The following is a 22,335-nucleotide window of genomic DNA, read 5'->3' as shown; positions in this document are numbered from 1 at the left end:
GTATTGCTACTCAACATTGTTAATGCTGGAGATGAAATTTTCATGCTGACTTCTGAGGTAATCTAAAATCTGTTTCTTGTCAATCTTGCTAAGGAGAAAGATCTTACTAGCTTTCTTTGTATTACTTTTTACAGCCATATTCAGTAATGCTGTAATGACATTACCCTCACTGAGTCTACATCTACATCTACATCCTACGGCTTGGCTTAGGTAACCACATACCACTACTGCTCATTTCCCTTCCCGTTCCACTTACAAATAGAATGAGCGAAAAACAGCTGCCTCTATGACTCTGTATGAGCCCTAATTTCTGGTATCTTACATTCCTGATCCTTACACACAGTGTACGGCGGAGGCAACAAATAATTCAGCAGTCAGCTTCAAATGCCAGTTCTCTAAATTTTCTCAAAAGTGTTCCTCAAAAAGAATGTCACCGTGCCTCCAAGGGATTCCCATTTGAGTTCCCAAAGCATATCCATAACACTTTCTTGTTGTTCAGACCTACCAGTAAAAAATCTAATCACCCACGTCTGAATTGCTTCGATGCCTTCCTTTAATCCAATCTGGTATGCATTCCAAACACCCAAGCAGTACTCAAGAATAGGTCACATTGCCATCTTGTATGCAATGTCCTTTACAGATGAATCACACTTTCCTTGAGTTCTCCCAGTAAAGCAAAGTCAACCATTCATCTATCCTACTACAATCCTCACATGCTTGTTCCATTTCATATCGCTTTGCAATGTCACGGCCTGATATTTAACCAACATACTGCAGGGCACTACTAATGCTGTATCCAAGCATTATGGGTTTGTTCTTCTTACTCATTCACATTAACTGACTTTTTCTGCATTTAGAGCTAGCTGCCATTCATCACACCACCTAGAAAGTCATCTTGTATCCTCCTAGTCACTCAACTATGACACCTTACCGTAGACCACAGCATCATCAGCAAACAACTGCAGATTGCTGCCCACCCTGTCCACCAAATCGTTCATGTATATAGGGAATAACAGTGGTCCTTTCACAATTTCCTGGAGCACTCCTGATGATACCTTCGTCTCTGATGAACATTCGCCATTGAGGACAACATGCAAAGTCTTCGAGCAACGTACGTATATGTGAACCTGTTCCATACTTTCGTATCTTCTGTAACAGCTTGCAATGGGGCACCATGTCAAATGCTTTTGGAAATCTAGAAATATGGACTTTATCTGTTGCCCTTCATCCATAGTTCGCGGTACATAATGAGAGGAAAGGGCAAGCTGGGTGTTGCACGAATAATGCTTTCTAAGACCATGCTGATTTGTGGACATAAGCTTCTCGGTCTCAGAAAATTTATCATATTCGAAATGAAAATTTGTTCAAGGATTCTACAGTAAACTGATGTAAGGGATATTGGTCTGTAATTTTGTAGGTCGGTTGTTTTGCCCTTCTTATGCACAGGAGTCACTTGTGATTTTTTTCAGGCACTTGGGAGATATTCAGGATAAATGCAAGCTAAGCAAGGGGCCAGTGCCATAGAATACCCTTTGAAAAACAAAATTTGGAAGCCATCTGGGATGGGGTCTTACTTGTTTTCAACTTTCTCAGTTTCTCTATGACTGGGATGCTTATTACTGAGTCATCTGTATGGGAGTCTGTTCGATGCTCAAAAAACAGTATTTTTTTCTAGTCTCCTGCGTGAATGACTTCTTGAATGTGAAATTTAAAAATTTGCCTTTCATCTTTGCTGTCTTCAAATACCACGCTAGACTTGTCAACAAGTTACTGGATGGAAGCCTTAGACCTGTTTAGCAAGTTTATATAGGACCAGAATTTTCTCGGGTTCTCTGTCAGATCTCCTAAGATATGATGGTGGCAGTAGTTGTATGATTCATGCATAGAAATTTTCACAGATGCATGAATCTATACTAACCTTTTCTGTTCGTCATTTGTCCAGTCTCATTTAAACCAAGTGTGCAACTGCCTCTGCTTCATCAGCAGTTTCGAAACTCATTACTAAACCATGTTGGGTATTTTCTGTCCTTAACCCACTTTCTGGGCACATAATTCTCTAGACCTGTAGTAGCTGGTTCACCTCTTACTTTAGCAACAGACAGCAAAAGGTCATTATTCACAATGTTGAGAATGGCTGTGATGTGGGGTCTGAGTGTGGTACAGTCAAGTGGGGGGTGCCCCAGGGATCAGTGTTGGGGCCACTCCTGTTCCTTATTTACACTCCTGGAAATTGAAATAAGAACACCGTGAATTCATTGTCCCAGGAAGGGGAAACTTTATTGACACATTCCTGGGGTCAGATACATCACATGATCACACTGACAGAACCACAGGCACATAGACACAGGCAACAGAGCATGCACAATGTCGGCACTAGTACAGTGTATATCCACATTTCGCAGCAATGCAGGCTGCTATTCTCCCATGGAGACGATCGTAGAGATGCTGGATGTAGTCCTGTGGAACGGCTTGCCATGCCATTTCCACCTGGCGCCTCAGTTGGACCAGCGTTCGTGCTGGACGTGCAGACCGCGTGAGACGATGCTTCATCCAGTCCCAAACATGCTCAATGGGGGACAGATCCGGAGATCTTGCTGGCCAGGGTAGTTGACTTACACCTTCTAGAGCACGTTGGGTGGCACGGGATAAATGCGGACGTGCATTGTCCTGTTGGAACAGCAAGTTCCCTTGCCGGTCTAGGAATGGTAGAACGATGGGTTCGATGACGGTTTGGATGTACCGTGCACTATTCAGTGTCCCCTCGACGATCACCAGTGGTGTACGGCTAGTGTAGGAGATCGCTACCCACACCATGATGCTGGGTGTTGGCCCTGTGTGCCTCGGTCGTATGCAGTCCTGATTGTGGCGCTCACCTGCACGGCGCCAAACACGCATACGACCATCATTGGCACCAAGGCAGAAGTGACTCTCATCGCTGAAGACGACACGTCTCCATTCGTCCCTCCATTCACGCCTGTCGCGACACCACTGGAGGCGGGCTGCGCGATGTTGGGGCATGAGCGGAAGACGGCCTAACGGTGTGCGGGACCGTAGCCCAGCTTCATGGAGACGGTTGCGAATGGTCCTCGTCGATACCCCAGGAGCAGCAGTGTCCCTAATTTGCTGGGAAGTGGCGGTGCGGTCCCCTACGGCACTGCGTAGGATCCTACGGTCTTGGCGTGCATCCGTGCGTCGCTGCGGTCCGGTCCCAGGTCGACGGGCACGTGCACCTTCCACCGACCACTGGCGACAACATCGATGTACTGTGGAGACCTCACGCCCCACGTGTTGAGCAATTCGGCGGTACGTCCACCCGGCCTCCCGCATGCCCACTATACGCCCTCGCTCAAAGTCCGTCAACTGCACATACGGTTCACGTCCACGCTGTCGCGGCATGCTACCAGTGTTAAAGACTGCGATGGAGCTCCGTATGCCACGGCAAACTGGCTGACACTGACGGCGGCGGTGCACAAATGCTGCGCAGCTAGCGCCATTCGACGGCCAACACCGCGGTTCCTGGTGTGTCCGCTGTGCCGTGCGTGTGATCATTGCTTGTACAGCCCTCTCGCAGTGTCCGGAGCAAGTATGGTGGGTCTGACACACCGGTGTCAATGTGTTCTTTTTTCCATTTCCAGGAGTGTATATAAATGATATGCCCTCTAATATTGTGGGTAACTCTAAAATATTTGTGTTTGCTGATGACATGAGCTTGGTAGTAAAGGATGTTGTGTACAACATTGGCCCAGTTTCAAATAGTGCACTTCATGACCTAAGTTCATGGCTTGTAGAAAATAAACTAATGCTAAATCACAGTAAGACTCAGTTTTTACAGTTTCTAACACACAATTCAACAAAACCTGACGTTTTAATTTCATTAGTGAAATTGGACAGTTCAAATTTCTAGGTGTTCAAATAGATAGTAAACTGTCATGCCCAGCCTACCTTTAGGATCTTGTTCAAAGACTATTTGAACAGTATCTGAAGTTAGTGGTTGTTTGACATGAAAATTAGTCTACTTTGCTTATTTTCATTTGCTTATGTCATATGGTATTATATTTTGGGGTAACTCATCCCATTCTAAAAGGATATTTTTGGCTCAGAAACGGGCGGTTCAGGCAATATGTCGACTCCTGTTCATGAATCTGGTTATTTTGATATTGCCTCTCAATATATAGCTTATTTCCAAGAATAAGCAGCTTTCACTCAGTTGATACTCAGCAGAAATCAAACCTGCATTTGGATCGGGTTTCCTTAACTCTTGTGCAGAAAGGTGTGCAGTATACTGCTGCATCCATTTTCAATAAGCTACTGCTTGAATTCAAAAATCTTAGCAGTAGTCCATGTGCTTTCAAATCAAAACTGAATAGTTTCTTCATGGGTCACTCCTCCTATTCTGTTGAGGAGTTCCTTGAGAAATGAAGCTGATTCTTGTTGTATTGTTGACTATGTTTACTTAAACTTATGGATTGACTTTTTTCGGGTTCATAAACATTTTTTTTTTATCTGTTATTACTTTTATGTTGTAATTTCATGTACTGACATGTTCCATGACCTAGGAGATTTGCTCCTCAATTTGGTCCTATGGAACTTGATGTGTAAATAAATAAAAAACCTTGCCCATAATTCCTCTATGTTCATCGTACTGGAACTAAGTGATGTCAGTTCACTGCCTAAGTGAGATGCTAACAACTGCTTATCTGCTCTTTCTGCCAGAAATATTCTCCTAGGCTTCTTGACAGATTTATTAACTTTTGTAATCATACTTGCTATAATGATATCATAACTGCTAATCCCCATTTCTATACTGACATTGTTGATAAGGTCCAACCTATTTGTAGCTACAAGGTCCAAGATATTTCCATTGCAAGTAGGGTACCGGAGTAGCTGCTCAAGACAGTTTTCAGAAAACGTATTCAAAAGCACTTCATACCCTCCAATGAATCCATAGACATCCCTGCCTATATTCACTGAGTTAAAGTCACCTACAACTAGCAATATTTGATCTGACCGTAGACAGTCTTTGAATGACTCTAGGACTGTCACAGCAGAATCGGGTGGCTGGTAAAAACATCCAACAATTAACTTGGTTTCATCTGGACCTGATATATGTGACAAGATAACTTCACTGTCACACTCAACTACGACCTCAGTAGAGACAATATTTTTGTCACCTTCAATGAACACTCTCCCTCCTGTGGCCTCTAATCTGTCTTCCCGATGTATGTTCCTTGACTCACTAAATATCTGAGAGCTTTCCACATTGGGTTTCAACCAGCTGTTGGTCCCGAGACTAATTTGAGCACGAGAACTTTCCTGGAGGGCAGTTAATTCAGGACAGTATATAAGATTTTCTCTGGAGTGCTGAATGAAAGAATTAAGAAGTGCGCCAAGAAGATACTCGGAGAATACCACTGTAGATTCCGACGAAACAGAGGTACATCTGACCATTTGTTTGTTGTTAGACAAATAATGGAAAAATTTTATGAATATGGTATAAATCTCCACTTCCTGTTCATTGACTTCAAACAAGCTTTTGGTAGTATTAATAGACCAGCGTTGTATAAAGAGCTGAAAGAATGGGGCATCTGTGATAAACTGAGAAGGTTAATTGAGTTCACAATGAAGCATACAAAAGCAAAAGTAAAAGTGAATAACAGAATGAGCAGGCAGTTTGACTTTGAGAATGGAGTGAAACAAGGTGATGGCCTCTCTGCAGTCCTGATTAACTTAACAGTGCGTAGTATCATACAAAAAGTAGATAAAAGAGGAACAATAATGATGAAGTCCAGCCAGATAAGCGCATATGCAGATGATATTGCCATCATGACAAGGGATGTAACATCGCTTAAAGAAATATTTGGACAAATGGAAACAGAAGGAACAAGAATTCGACTTACTGTAAATGAAAGCAAGACAAAAGATATGCTTATGTCCAATTCTGAAGCTAGACGAACACCACAGGACGTGAAGATCTCTGATAAATGCTTCAAAGCTGATAGAAGCTTCCATTATTTAAGCGTCCTCCTAACCAATGATAATAGTATGAGAAAATGTATTAAAGAAAGGATACAAGCAGGAAACAAAGCCTATTATGCAAACCTAAAGATACTCAAGAACTCTCTAATTACAAGAACAACTAAAGTGAAAGTATACTATTCCCTTGTGTGACCTGTTGCCACATATGGATCAGAAATGTGGACAGTGACAGAAGCAGATAGTAACAGCATAAGGACATTTGAAAGGAAAATCTTACAAAAAATGTATGGGCCTGTGAGAAAGGTGGAATGTCAGAGAGTGAGATACAACCATGAAATACAGGAGCTTATATAAGGAAAAGATATAGTGAAATTTATCAAATCTCAAAGAATACATTGGTTAGGGCATGTGGAGAGGATGACAGAAGACAGGATGCCCAAACGAATAATGAATGCCAGACTTTATTCCACCAGAAGGAAGGGCGACCAAGAGCTAGATGGATCGACAATGTGCTGGCTGACCTTGCCAAGATGGGGATCCGTGGATGGAAAAAAAAAGATGAGAACAGAGAGATATGGAGGAAGATCGTTGAGGAGGCCAAGGCCCTCCAAGGGCTGTAGTGCCGAAGAAGAAGAAGAAGAAGAAGAAGAAGTAAATTCGGGAACTTCGTTATGAATACTTCAACAATTTACTGATAAAATTTTGACAGTCAAAGTGTCTTTACTCTGGATATGGTCTGACTTCCCTTTCTGCATATTGATTTCCCTTTCTGCGTATCAACTGGCGAGTGTTCATCAGGGTACCTCAAACTACTGCCTAGCATAAAAAGCCTTCATGTGCACTCCACAAGTACTGTGCCACCTGGGTAGCTGCTTCTTTGTGTAATGCACATCTGACCTATCAGGGGGTGTCCTACAAATCCCCAACCTGCAAAACAGGTCTAGAAATCTGCAGCCAGCACCATCACAGAGTCAACGAATCCTTTGGTTGAGACCCTCCACTCGACTCCAAACCAAAGGACCCCGATCAACTCTGGGAACAGTGCTGCAAATTATGAGCTCTGCTTGCACCTCGTGTGGAAGGCGAGCAGTCTTCACCACTTCTGCCAGCCACCTGTATGAACTGAGGATGGCCTCAGAACTCGTGTAACAGACATCATTGGTGCCGACGTGAGCCACAAGTTGCATCCTGCACACTCGACAGCCGCAGGCAAGGCTGCATCCACATCTCGAATGAGGTCCCCAGCAGATATACAGAGTGACCACTGGCCTTCTTTCCTGCTCTGAATGCTTTCTGCCTAAGGGCTCAATAACTTGCCTAATGTGGGAGCTCCCAACAACAGTAACCAGTAAACCTCTCCCTCCATGTGCCTGTTCAGACCCCACTCTAGGAGCGGCCACCAGTCCACTCACAGGGTAAATATGTAAGGCCAGACAGTCAGTTTCCACATTAGCCCTCTGCCTCAAGTGAGGCAAATGCGCTACCACTCACCACTCACTCTGATATGAAGGTGGATCCACCACCTCGGGTACACTTGGGAGATGCCTCAGTAGCAAAGCCCATGGCGAAACAAGCGACACCTGAGGTGTCCCAAGTGACATGCCAGATTCTCTGCCACTACTACACCCCGAGGCAGCACCCTGAAGATGACTGACCGTAGCAAAAACCGCATTCAACTGTTTGTAAACTGCGGCCAGCTCCTGCTGTACAGCATGCACACATCCCACTCATCCTAGCTAGACTGAAAAAGTGAACTAACTGAAAATAAACTATAAACGCAGACAACTCCTAGATACACAACTTGCTATCCTCCTGATGAGTCACAAATGGATGCTGCTGCCTCAATGAGCTATGTAGCTGTCTGTTCAGAAGCAATGGAAACTGTGCTACAGACTGCCCAAATTTACACTTACAATATGTGTTCTTACACCTCTTAAATGGAAACATGCATGAAATTTTAGAAATAGACTAGGAGGAAAAACAGGAAAAGATAAACACTTATCACTCTGTAGATATGTATCACCCGAGAGCTGGACCTGACTGACTTGCTAACTAAACGAATTCTGTGCGGAGTCAAAAAGTTCAGGTCTATTTGTCACAAGCAGATCTAAGACGTTACCTTCACAGTTAGTTTCTCCGATTCACTGCTCAAAGTAATTTTCAGAAAAGGCATTTAAAGCAATCCCTATCACTGCTATCTGCCCCCGTCATTTGAATCTTTCAGCCTATAGCTATTAAGTTGTATTCTCCGTGTAATACTATAATACAACCAGGAAATTTACTTGAAATATTGTCCAAATTTCCCCTCAAGTGTTCCGGCACTATCGTTCCTGAGGCAGGGAGTCTATAAAAACATCTAATGACAATGTTTGTTCCACCTTCAACACTTGTCTGCACCTAAATTATTTTGCACTTGGAATCTGTACTAATTTCAGTAGATATTGTTGTATTTTTTATAGCTATAAAGACACCTCCACCACCAGCATTCAACCTATGTCTGCGATATACATTTTAGTCAGAGTTTAGAATTTCATTGCTGTTAACATCTGGTTTCAACTGGCATTTTGTCCCTAGCACTATGGGAGCATTGTTACCGTTAAAAGTGAGGCTGCATGCTGGACGTCTCTACAGATGCTCCTGCGGTTAACTAATACTGTATTGACAGTTTCTTTCTCTGATCTGCTCTGATGAATGATTCCCTCTCTGGAATCAGAATCCATCATATCTAGCCTGTGGCGGGATTTCTCTATCCTAAAAAACACAAATGTGCAAGGCACACATACTCAGCTACCCTAGTAGCCACTTCATCTACATGGTGCATGCCTGATCTGTTAAGTGGGGTCCTACCATTCTCCACTTGATAATGGAGTTCGAGAAATACTCATACGACTTACACATTAAGACATGCTTATGTGTTCTTAGATAACTGCGTGAACAGTTTCTTTTAATACATCTACATCCACATCCACATCTATGCTCTGCAGATCACTGAAGATCACGGCAGAGGGTACGTCCCATTGTATCAGTTATTAGTGTTTCTTCCTGTTCCATTCACACATGTCTATGTGGTATATTGTAAACAAAATATAAGATGTGCCTTTCACAGCTTTCCATCGTCCTCTATAAGAGCAGCAGCAGTGATGGAATACCTGGTTAAAATGATGAACAATAGTAACTGAATGTGATAATATTTTCATGGCAATTTTTGTTTTACTTGGTAAGCTATTATACATACAAGACAAGTTACACACAGTCTTCTATTTTCCTCTTCAACAAGAATGTCTATGAAAGAATCACCATATAAAAGTATGAATAGATAAAAAGTTGGGGACCTATTTGTAATTGATTAATTTCTTCTTGGTGAGCATTACAGCCTTGATAAATTCAAAGGAAGATGCCATGGTTTCCACCTGCCTATCTGGTTAAAATAAGTTCTCTATTCAGCACTGTTGGCCATAATTCTTGAAATGCTACATCCAGTTTCAAGGCAGAGACTTTTATATTTTTTGCTTTTGTTCTATTTTGATGTGTTGTTATGTTGTAGGCATACTTGAAGCTGAGCTGAATATTGAAACTGGCCAGTTGTGCGGAGTAAAATACTCATTTAACCAGACAGACTAGTGGAAATGATATTTTTAACTGAATAGATCAAGACTGTGGTGCACATCTAGAAATGGCAGCTATACCCAGTGTCAAGTCCCCCCCCCCACCTCCACACCACCCCCACAACCCCCTAGAAAAGGGAAAATATAGATGGATGTTTTTCTTTCAAGAAAATGATTTAAAAATTGGTATTACACAGGTTTTTAACAGGATCAGAACTTTTTAATGGTTACAAGTTGCTATCCGTCTTCCAGAATATTAAAAATACTTCATATCCACAGGTTTAGTGCCCCCCCCCCCCCCCCCCATACAGTGAACAATCGTATGGGTGTCCTTGCCATCTGGAATGTTGTTGTTGTTGTGGTCTTCAGTCCTGAGACTGGTTTGATGCAGCTCTCCATGCTACTCAAGCCTGTGCAAGCTTCATCTACCAGTACCTACTGCAACCTACATCCTTCTGAATCTGTTAAGTGTATTCATCTCTTGGTTTCCCTCTATGATTTTTACTCTCCACGCTGCCCTCCAATACTAAATTGGTGATCCCTTGATGCCTCAGAACATGTCCTACCAACCGATCCCTTCTTCTAGTCAAGTTGTGCCACAAACTTCTCTTTTCCCCAATCCTATTCAATACCTTCTCATTAGTTATGTGATCTACCATCTAATCTTCAGCATTCTTCTGTAGCACCACATTTCGAAAGCTTCTATTCTCTTCTTGTACAAACTAGTTATCATCCATGTTTCATTCCATACATGGCTACACTCCACACAAATACTTTCAGAAACGACTTCCTGCCACTTAAATCTATACTCAATGTTAACAAATTTCTCTTCTTCAGAAACGCTTTCCTTCCCATTGCCAGTCTACATTTTATATCCTCTCTACTTCGACCATCATCAGTTATTTTGCTCTCCAAATAGCAAAACTCCTTTACTACTTTAAGTGTCTCATTTCCTAATCTAATTCCCTCAGCATCACCCGACTTAATTCGACTACATTCCATTATCCTTGCTTTGCTTTTGTTGATGTTCATCTTATATCCCCCTTTCAAGACACTGTCCATTCCGTTCAACTGCTCTTCCAACTAATTTGCTGTCTCTGACGGAATTACAATGTCATCGGTGAACCTCAAAGTTTTTATTTCTTCTCCATGGATTTTAATACCTACTCCGAATTTTCTTTTGTTTCCTTCACTGCTTGCTCAATATACAGATTGAATAACGTCGGGGATAGGCTACAACCCTGTCTCACTCCCTTCCCAACCACTGCTTCTCTTTCATGCCCCTCAACTCTTATAACTGCCATCTGGTTTCTATACAAATGGTAAATAGCCTTTCGCTCCCTGTATTTTACCTCCGCCACCTTCAGAATTTGAAAGAGAGTATTTCAGTCAACATTGTGAAAAGCTTTCTCTAAGTCTACAAATGCTAGAAACATAGGTTTGCCTTTCCTTAATCTAGCTTCTAAGATAAGTCGTAGGGTCAGTATTGCCTCATGTGTTCCAATATTTCTACGGAATCCAAACTGATCTTCCCCAAGGTCGGCTTCTACCAGTTTTTCCATTCGTCTGTAGAGAATTCGCATTAGTATTTTCCATCCGTGACTTATTAAACTGATTGTTCGGTAATTTTCACATCTGTCAGTACCTGCTTTCTTTGGGATTGGAATTATTATATTCTTCTTGAAGTCTGAGGGTATTTCACCTGTCTCATGCAACTTGCTCACCAGATGGTAGAGTTTTGTCGGAACTGGATCTCCCAAGGCCGTACGTTGTTCTAATGGAATGTTGTCTACTCCCAAGGCCTTGTTTCGACTCAGGTCTTTCAGTGCTCTGTCAAACTCTTCAGACAGTATTGTATCTCCCATTTCATCTTCATCCTTTGCCATTTCCATAATATCGTCCTCAAGTACATCGCCCTTGTATAGACCCTCTATATACTCCTTCCACCTTTCTGCTTTCCCTTCTTTGCTTAGAACTGGGTTTCCATCTCAGCTCTTGATATTTATACAAGTGGTTCTCTTTTCTCCAAAGGTCTCTTTAATTTTCCTGTAGGCAGTATCTATCTTACCCCTAGTGAGATAAGCCTCTACATCCTTACATTTGTCCTCTAGCCATCCCTGCTTAGCCATTTTGCACTTCCTGTCGATCTCATTTTTGAGATGTTTGTATTCCTTTTTGCCTGCTTCATTTACTGCATTTTTATATTTTCTCCTTTCATCAATTAAATTCAATATTTCTTCTGTTACCCAAGGATTTCTACTAGCCCTCATCTTTTTACCTACTAGGTCCTCTGCTGCCTTCACTACTTCATCTCTCAAAGCTACCCATTCTTCTTCTACTGTATTTCTTTCGCCCATTCCTGTCAATTGTTCCCTTATGCTCTCCCTGAAACTCTGTCCAACCTCTGGTTCTTTCAGTTTATCCAGGTCCCATCTCATTAAATTACCACCTTTTTTCAGTTTCTTCAGTTTTAATCTACAGTTCATAACCAGTAGATTGTGATCAGAGTCCACATCTGCCCCTGGAAATGTCTTACAATTTAAAACCTGGCTCCTAAATGTCTGTCTTACCATTATGTAATCTATCTGAAACCTGTCAGTATCTCCAGGGTTCTTCCATGTATACAACCTTCTTTTATGATTCTTGAACCAAGTGTTAGCTATGAGTAAGTTGTGCTCTGTGCAAAATTCTATCAGGCGGCTTCCTCTTTCATTTCCGTAGATTGCCGGTTTTCTTTCTCCTGATAACGATGTCCTCTTGAGTAGTCCCTGCCCGGAGATCCGAATGGGGGACTATTGTACCTCCTGAATATTTTGCCCGAGAGGACGCCATCATCATTAAACCATACAGTAAAGCTGCATGCCCTCGGGAAAAATTACGGCTGTAGTTTCCCCTTGCTTTCAGCCGTTCGCAGTACCAGCACAGCAAGGCCGTTTTGGTTAGTGTTACAAGGCCAGATCAGTCAGTCATCCAGACTGTTGCCCCTGCAACTACTGAAAAGGTTGCTGCTCCTCTTCAGGTTCCACATATTTGTCTGGCCTCTCAACAGATATCCCTCCATTGTGGTTGCACCTACGGTACGGCTATCTGTATCGCTGAGGCATGCAAGCCTCCCCACCAATGGCAAGGTCCATGGTTCTGGAATAAATGTCAAAATTCTTCTGGAATGGATTAATGGATTACATCAGATATTTTCTGAAGTCTCTTTTTATGCCTGGTATTTTTGTAACTGTACTGCATTAAAAAGAATGGTAACACCACCTGCACAATTGTGTACATATTTTAATAGTGTTCCTCACCTATAAAAACCTCAAATATATCCTTATCAGCAATATGTGCACTTTATTCTAATGTCCACTTTTCTGTTTTGAGATGTTTTCAGCTGTTCTCTGTTGTGCATTCTCTCACTTCAACTCCGACTGCTGTGAGTAAAGCAACAGATGATGTAATTGAAGAATTTGAAGAGGATGGTGTTATATATCTGGAGCTGAGGAGTACTCCCAGATGTATTGATGGCATCATGACTAAAGAACAGTATGTGGAAGCAATTGTAAAATCGATAAGGTAATCTTTATGAAGCAGTTTGAGGAATGTAGTAATAATATTATTTATTCTGATAGCAGCATAGTAAACGTTCTGATGAGCTATGGGGCCCCTATTCAGTGATTTGTTGTCATATTTTATTTCCATTTAATATAAAAAGTTTATGTATAATAACATTTTATTTTACTAATTTAAGTGTCAACATTTTCCATATAGTTTGATTTTTGATCAGTTATCTGACAAACGTAATAAACATTAGTGAAGTTACTAAAACTAACTGTCATGGTTGTTTTTATTAGCTCTGTTCATTTAGCAAGGAAAAACTACTGCTGAAACAAGTCAATAAGAAAATGCTTGACATGCTTAAGTGTTTAAACTCCAACATACCAAGACTGTCAGATTGTGGAGGCAAATACTGTCACCATTCAACCCCAGTTCATTCTGAGTCAGTTTTGCAGGCAGTCTGCCAAAATGCAGTTACCTACACTCAAGTGCCTGGATGAGCAGTTCTACTTGAGTTATAGTGTATAAAAATAGGGAGACTGAAATAACAAATCTACATTAGCACACTAATAGTATCAGAAGGAAAATTCACTTGAGAAAACACTAAAATTACAAGGAGACCTTCAGAGAATGAGTTCCCACTACTGCTGATAGACACATTAAAAATTAGCTTTTGTAACGGTTATGATTTGTATCAGGTAGGAAATAGGTATAGATTTGATAAGTTAGGGAAGAGGGGCAGGACACACAGACCACAGCTTGAGAGGGACTACCTGCTGCAGCTGAGAGCACGAGTGGACACAGAACAGTCTGCCTATGGGACACTAAGTACCCAGTTGCTGAGCATGCTCTACAGTACGATTCAAGGGACCTGAAGGTTGGCTATACCATAGGGGCCATTTGAATCCTTCCACCCACACTCTGTTACCCTGAACTCCAGAGTTGGGAACTTGCTTTCTAACCTATTCACACGTGCATCCCACCCACTCTCCTGAACTTGAATGTTGTTAACAAACCTCCTACTCCAGTCATTTATTTATTTATAATTTATATAAATATGTATTTCAATTGGTAGTATTTCCTTACTTACTCAATTTTGTACTTTATTTCTCCCACTATTATCCCTTTTCCCCCCTTTTCTTCTTTTTTTGCCTTTCTTGTTCTGACCTTCTCTGTTTTAGTTTTATATCTTCAGCCCCCCCCACTCCCCCCCCCCTCACTTCTCTCTCTCTCTCTCTCTCGAGTTCTCCCACTCCCTCCCCCCCCCCCCCACCTCTCTCTCTCTCTCTCTCTCTCTCTCTCTCTCTCTCTCTCTCTCTATCTCTATCTCTATCTCTCTCTCTCGAGTTCTGCATTTTCATTAAGGCTTTTGACTGCATCTGCTGTGACTTCTTGCTAGCCAAACTACAATAGTATGGAATAAATAATATGGCATTAGAAATAATTAATTCATATCTAAATAACAGAAGACAGTATTTGTGTCAGTTCAGAATAGGCATTCTTCCCTGCAGAAAGTCACCTCTGTTGTGCCTCAGGGCTCTGTCCTTGGACCTTTCTTCTTCATTGTTGCAATAAATGATTTGCCACATTGTATTGGCCCTAAGTTAGTTATTTGCTATGTGGATGACACACCTTTATTTATTTATTTTATTTATTTATATACTTGTTCCATAGATCTGTACATGTGAGCAAGTCACTAAGATGTGGAACGTGTCAATGTACATAATAAAATACGTAGAATAAAGACATTGTTATAGTATTAATAACAGTGCACAAAAGTCATACTTATTAGCTTAAAAACTAGTCAACATAATTGTGAAGATAGCAGTTTCATATTTAGGGCATTATTGCATCTATTTTAACCTTGAACAGTAATCAAAACTTCCCACTTTGGGTTTAAAAGTGACCCAAAAATGGAAATGAGAAAAACAGGAATTTTTACATTAGGGCATTATTACATTAGTTTAACAGTAAACAGTGTCAAAAAATTTAAAAACATCTTTCCAATCTGGGTTTTACTTATTTCTCTGAAAGAATTCCTCTAATGAATAAAGTGAGGTCTCAAGTAAATAATTTTTCAAGCTACGTTTAAATACTGATGTACTACTCCTTATACTTTTGATGCTGTTGGGTAGGGAACTGAAAATTTTTGTTCCAGCGTACTTTACCCCTTTCTGAATAAGTGTCAAGTTCTTTAACTCTCAGTGGAAATCCTCTTTTCTTCTGTGTTATGTTCATGATGTAGGCAATTCGTTTCATACAGAGTGGGGTTATTTATTATGAAGCACATCAGTGAATATATGTACTGAGATGTTGATGTCAGTATTTCAAGTCGTTTAAAAAGATTTCGACATGAGATTAGTGGGGGTATACCACAAATGATTCTTATTGCTCTTTTTTGTGCTGTGAGGATTTTCTTTGCGGCAGGTGTATTGCCCCGGAAGATGATGCCATAACACATGACTGAATGAAAATAGCCAAAGTAAGCTGACTTTGAGATGGTAATGTCATTGAAGCGTGACAAAATTCGTAAAGCAAATGTTGCCAACGTCAGCCGTTTTAGTGTTTGTAGAACGTGATGTTCTCAGTTCAGCCTACTGTCCACGTATACGCCTAGGAATTTTGATAAGTACACTTGCTTTATCATCTGATCATTCTGTGTGATAACTATTTCTTTTGGGTTTTTGTGGGTTGTCTGGAACTGGATAAAATTGGTTTTTTTCAGGTTTATTGAAAGGGAGTTAATACTAAACCAACCCAGAACTTCTTTAAGGATATCATTGACCTCAGATTCTAAGTCAGTAGTTGACACATTATCCACCACAATGCTCGTATCATCAGCGAACATTGTAAATTTACACTGCTTATTGATGGATAAAGGCAGGTCATTAACATATATGAGGAACAGCAAGGGCCCAAGCACTGATCCCTGTGGCACTCCATGCTGCACAATTCCCCACTCAGAGTCCACTATATATTGTGATACACTATCTGAAACATCTAGAATAATCTTCTGCTTCCTATTTTCGAGGTATGATTTTAACCAGTTCCCTACAGGTCCTGTAATTCCATAATGACAGGCCTTCTTGAAGAGTATCTGGTGATCTACACAGTCGAACGCCTTTGATAGGTCGCATAAGACACCAATTGGCAGCCTCTTGCTGTTTATAGACTCTAGAACATCATTTGTGAATGAGAAAATTGCATTATCTATTGAATCCCCCTTTTGAAAACCAAACTGCTGACTGTTAATGATGTTCAGGTCACCAAGGTGTGCCACAATCCTGTTGTACAGAGCTTTTTCTAGGACTTTTGAAAATGTTGTTAATAGAGAGATAGGGCGATAGTTTGACACATTTGTAGCATCCCCTGCTTTGTACAGGGGCCTGACAACAGAGTATTTCATTCTGTCTGGAAACACTCTTTGTTGCATGGATGTGTTGCAGATGTGAGACAAAACTTCGGTCACTTCACTACAGCAAGCCTTCAACAGCTTGCTTGAAATATCGTCGATACCGGCAGAATGTTTATTTTTCAAAGACTGTATGATTTTTTTTATTTCATTGGCAGTAATGGGAAGCACACTTATTTGACTGAAAGGTTCTGGAAAATTATTTTTCATTATACAGGCAGCTTTATCTACAGAACCATGGCAACCTATCTGTGTTGGGACAGTTAAAAAATGTTGGTTAAAGATTTCAGCAATTTCCTCACTATTAGTTATCTCTGAGTTGTCAACAGTTAAAACAATATTTTTGTCTTTGGTGTAGTTTACAGTCCCTGTTTCTCTGTTTATCACATTCCAGATTGTTTTAATTTTATTTTCAGAATTAGTAATTTCAGATGCTATACACATACTTTTAGAGTTTTTAATTACTTTGGCAAGAATTTTACAGTAGAGTTTATAATGTTTTAGCCGAGCAGGGTTGTTAGAAGTCTTTGATGCTATGTAGAGTTGTCTTTTTCTCTGACAGGAAGCTATGATGCCCTTAGTGAGCCATGGTTTTTTTGCAGACCTAGTAGGTTGGACTCTGTATGACTTTTTTAATTGCTACAGATTGAGATATGTTAAGGTTACACCAGAAATCAAAGGACTCTCTCTCCTTAATGCTAAACTGTTTCTCATCTCTTAAACCACTATGCAATCCAGAGAAAACTCGACATCTGCTGCTGGGACTAGCTAATGACATAGATGGAAAATCTGTAAAACTGCTTGGAGTACATTTGATTCCAAACTAAACTGATAATCTCATATTAATCATGTCTGCAGAAAGAATCAACCACATCCTATTTCATATGGATATTATCTGATGTAGTGAGAAATCAGTATCTTAAGAGAGCTTACTTTGGACTTTTTCAGTCTCTCAAATCTTATGGGTTGTTGTTATGGAGTCACTCATGTCATGTCAGTGATTTATTACTGATTCAGGAAAAGATGCTATGAATAATATGTAAGTAATTGGATAGATAAAAAATCTACTCACCAAGAAGCAGTAGGAGAACATGCGAAACAAAAGGTTTTTCATATGCAAGCTTTTGGATCCAGTGGATCCTTCTTCCGGCAGAAGGACTGAAGGGGAAGACAGAGGAATGAAAAAAAAAGGACTGTAGAGGTTAGAAAATGGGGTAAAGTCCAGAAAAGTTACCCAGAACTCCCTGTCAGGGGAGACTTACTGGACAGGATGAGAAGGAGAGACTGATTGTTAGGGACTGCCAATGCGTAAAGTTGGTCCAAGTGAACGCTGTCATCCTTTATTCACTAAGACCAAAATAATGACAGTGATTGTTAGGGACTGCCAATGCGTAAAGTCGGTCCAAGTGAATGCTGTCATCCTTTATTCACTAAGACCAAAATAATGACAGTGATCAATCTTTGTGTCTGTGCATAATTGTACATGCTAAAAACAACATAACAGAGTTTGACACCAGAGAGAACACTGTGACTGGTAAATATATTGCAAGTACTTTGAATAATTAACCTACAAAAATACTACAGATCCACTAATGAGTTGTTTTACTTATCAACACTTTCACCAAAATAGGAAGAGTAGAAACATTTCAATAGCTCAGAAACGATGTCAGAAGTGATGTTCAACACTTCGGTGCAGAGGAGGCACTTGTTAATGGACCACTGGGCTGATGTGTAGCAGATGGTGTGCTCCTCGGTCTTTGGATACAGGTGAGCATTAATCTGAAAGCAAGCTCCAAAAGGGAGCTCCGTTTTCAGGGTCTAAGGATGGTCAGCACTCAGCCACAGAGCGACTCCATATGAGATTCTGCTGTGCTCGGCACTGGGAGTTCCGTATGTGGGTACCAGATGATCGGTGCTTGGCCACAGAGTGACTACCAGTGTGCAATTGGCGTAGATCGACCGAGTGACGACCTGTGTAGCCAAGCCACGGAAGAATATGAGGATCAGCTCTGAGGAGGCATGGTGTAGTGCCAGCGCTGGCAGCACTCCGCGTGGTGAGCCTCGTGCTTCCGGGAAACGCAGTGACTGCTGGAGACAGAGGGAAAACAATCACTCACATTTATTTGTACGTTGGGTCTGTGTAGTGAGCAGCCACTTGCAACATGCAGCAGTAAGGAGGGTAGTTAGATCTTAGACATCTGCCACACAATACCAAACATTCATGCCAAAACAAAAATCTTGCTTGTAGCTTTAATTTCTGTCTCAAGGGGTGTAAGTTTCTTGTCTGCTATGACAAGTACACTATATCCATTTCTCATTAGCCTATACACTGAGACTTACCCCCAAAGTGTCATTGCTGTCAATTTCAAGTTTTAGCAAAGCTTCCTGTGCTAGGATTATGTGATCTCCACTACTTTTTAAGACTGCTTCAAACTCTGGCACTTTATAGCAAATGATTTGGCTATTGCTCACTAGGTTTTGAATATTCTCACGTCTGGGGGACATTTCTGTGGATCTTTCACTGCTGCATCACTGAATGTCCTGCATCTTTCACTATGTGGACTGGATACAGTCTCAACTGTATGGTGCAAGTCTAGGAAGTCACAGCGTAGCTTTTCAGTCTGTTATTTAAATTTGTGATATTAATAATCAGCTCTTTAACATGAGCTGCTTATTGATATTAGTTTATTTTACCAGACTAGCTTTGGGTGTTGCCCGTCGTCAGTGGTACTTGCATTGCCAAAGACATATATTTCTTATAAGACATTACTTACAGTGTGTAAGGATAGTAGTGTTTTATGTGTATATGATTATTATAATGGGGCTAACCTTATACCTTTCTAGCACATGCCAATAATGATATTTTGTTATAATCTTGTGAGTGGAGACACATTTTTTATTGAAACATATGTCTTCAATGTTTCTTGTTATCTTCGATCATATCTTCTGCTGTGAGACATAAAAGCTGTAGTTCTCTTATACTGAGACCTGGAGGCCACAATCAGTTCTAGGAAGAATGCTGTGGTTGTGAGCTTCACTTAAATTCTATGTGCAAGGCAGTTTTTCTCAACTTTCTCTGCCAGTGACTGGAATGACCCATCACTTGTTTGAATATAAACACAATCTGCAATTGGCTACATCCTGTCCCCTTTATGGTTTCCAAAACAGTTCTTTGACACACTGAATGAGGCTGCTGGGCATACACACTGAACGTATGAGGTGATCCTTCCCATCGCTTGCTGCTGTTTCCCGAAGGGATACCATTATTTCTCGTGTATTTGAACTGCCAGTGATTAATAGACCCCTATCATTTTATGTTTGACTCCTCTTGACACAGGACGAAGCGTGTTTGCCAATGAGTGAAGTGAGTCCAACTGGCTCTGTTTCAGTGAAAGATGGCACATCGAACTTGTCAGTTAGTGGCAGATCCAGAGCACTCCATGTTCTGTGTCTCCCCTGTGCAGGGCCTCTTAGACCTACCACTAACATGCCACTCACAGCGAAGAGGAGGAGTGTTGGTAGACCATGTACTTTCTTTAGAGAAGACAGCTTCCTTAGGAAAGGACACAACTTGAGGTACCTATGATATCTCTGGTACATGTACAAAGCCAGCCCTCCTAAGCCCTGCACGTATTTGCAGCAGCTTCAAACTGCTTGGCAACAGTTATAAATATTCCCAGTAGCTTAAGATCCCTCAAGGACAACAGTCACAGTGTGGCTGCATTGTGTCTGGAGCAGTGTTTTTTCAGAACAAACAAAAAACTGGAGAGAGAACTTTCTTGAATCTCTGTAATTAATACACATCAAGTGCACCTGATCTTATTTCCTGTTACTTTTATGCCCAACCTGTACAAAATCCTGTTGCTTCCTACTATTTTCTCTTTTTGTTGTTGCATGAAGATTCACAGGTTCTAAAAATTATTGTGCCTGTCAACTTTCATATATATTGTGTCTCTTCAATTTTCTATTAAGTAGTCATTTTTTCTATTTTTATTTCTGTGTATCTTCATTTTTAATTTCCATCTCCTCCTACATATTCTTAGCACCTTGCCATTGGAGTGGGGTTCACTTTTTGGATCAATAACTCCATTTCTTACGGTCTAACCCTTCCTGTGGATGTAGTCTCCTTGATCTTAGATCTGTGTTTGTAGTGTCCAGCCACCATAATTTAGGTCTTCCATGTTGCTTCTGGCCTCTGAAAGTGAGACAATAAGCTGAGTGATGACTGAAGTAGGTGATGGCCGTATGATGTGTCCGTACTACTGAACACTCTGTTCTTGCATCTTCTCATTGATTGGAAGCACACCAGCTAGTTGTCAGGTCATTGTATTTTGATATGCTCAAGCAGGGAAATACCTAATGATCTTCTCAGTATCTGCATTTCCGTGACTTGTAGGAAGTGCTCAGCACTTCTGTGTGTGTGCCAACACTTGGCTCCATGTAATGCAACTGATCTACCGTATTTACCCGAATCTAAGCCGCACTTTTTTCCGGCTTTGTAATACAAAAAAAAACCGCCTGTGGCTTAGAATCGAGTGCAAAGTAAGCGGAAGTTGTGAAAAATGTTCGTAGATTCCGCCACAAGTAACTTCTGCCGTCGAATATATGTAACGCTACACAGGCATGCTTTGCAGGCACAAAGATAAATACTGGCGCCAAAACTTCTGCGTCAGTAAATAAATTTTAAAATAAGTTAGAAGACGAGCTTTTTTCTCCGCCCCGAGTTTCGACCACTGCATTTTCATACATTATCCAACGAAGTAAATACAAATTTCGTATTGTTCATCTTCGAATGTAGCAGCATTTCAATGTACTACGAAAATCCGACTGGCAAGACTGTTAGGAATGTTTGTCAACATGGGAAACTCTACGTTCTGAATTTTTTCCTACCTGTGAGAAGAGTTGGCTGCTAATAGAAACTTTTATGAATTGTGAATCACATGCAGTATTCTCTTCACCATAAGAATATTACGAATATAAACATTTTGTCATGTATTCTTTCGTGTTTGCAGCTATCTCATTTAAATCCTATCTGCCTAATAAACTACGAAACTAGAGTGAGACAGCAGCAAACGCGGAAGAATACGTGTCATATTTATATTCGTATTATTCTTATGCCTAATAGTGATGTTCAGAAATGAAGCACGGCAATTGACTAGATTTTTAAATCTAAGATGACTCTAATTTCTGTGCAGAATGTAATGTACTAAAGAGGCGTCTGCAAAGATTTTCAAACGGAGAAAAATTTTCTCTAAACTCTCGTTCAGAACATCTTCTATCATACGCAGTCTATTATTGGGTTCTTGTTTATCATTATCAAAGAAAGCAGCAGTTTAAGTAACAACAAATAGCAGTCTCTTGCCATTGCGTCACTAATGAGACGATTACTCTTTTTTTGTAAGCGGCGGTACCGTGCACAAAAGCAAGCCATACGGCGAGCGGCGACAGGCCATAAACACTCGTTGTCAGCAAGCGACAAACAATGCATGACACAGTACAATAATGCATTTTCAGCTTAGAGTGACGTAAACACCTATAAGAAAGAGAACGGCACTTGTGAGATCAAAGAAAAATAAGCAATCAATTCAAACCAGACGAAGCACGTGAAAAAGGAAGGATACCCGTATAAATACTGACGGAGCGCCTGACGCATAGCAATGGCTACCTGGTAAAGCTTAACTGCTAAGCTTACGACTCGAACCAAACTACTGTAGCTGTATCGTCATTCATTCTACCTAAATTGTCTCATATTATAATGGAACAACTTTGTTTCGATTTGGAGGTGTGGCCTAAAAC

General features: G+C 40.9%; 1 protein-coding gene across 1 annotated transcript in view; it reads left to right on the top strand.

Moving 5' to 3' along the window:
* LOC124797946 (adenosine deaminase-like protein) overlaps positions 1 to 22,335 on the top strand; it is an 85,486-nt gene that overhangs the window by 28,827 nt on the left and 34,324 nt on the right. Inside the window, exon 3 of the mRNA XM_047261090.1 lies at positions 12,954 to 13,145. Within this exon, the coding sequence (XP_047117046.1) occupies positions 12,954 to 13,145 (192 nt within the window). The remainder of the gene's footprint in view (positions 1 to 12,953; positions 13,146 to 22,335) is intronic.

The sequence above is a fragment of the Schistocerca piceifrons genome, chromosome 5, assembly GCF_021461385.2.
Source record: "Schistocerca piceifrons isolate TAMUIC-IGC-003096 chromosome 5, iqSchPice1.1, whole genome shotgun sequence".
Taxonomy (NCBI): domain Eukaryota; kingdom Metazoa; phylum Arthropoda; class Insecta; order Orthoptera; family Acrididae; genus Schistocerca; species Schistocerca piceifrons.
Note: the sequence above shows the minus strand (reverse complement) of the source record. Positions and strands in the feature narration are given on the sequence as shown.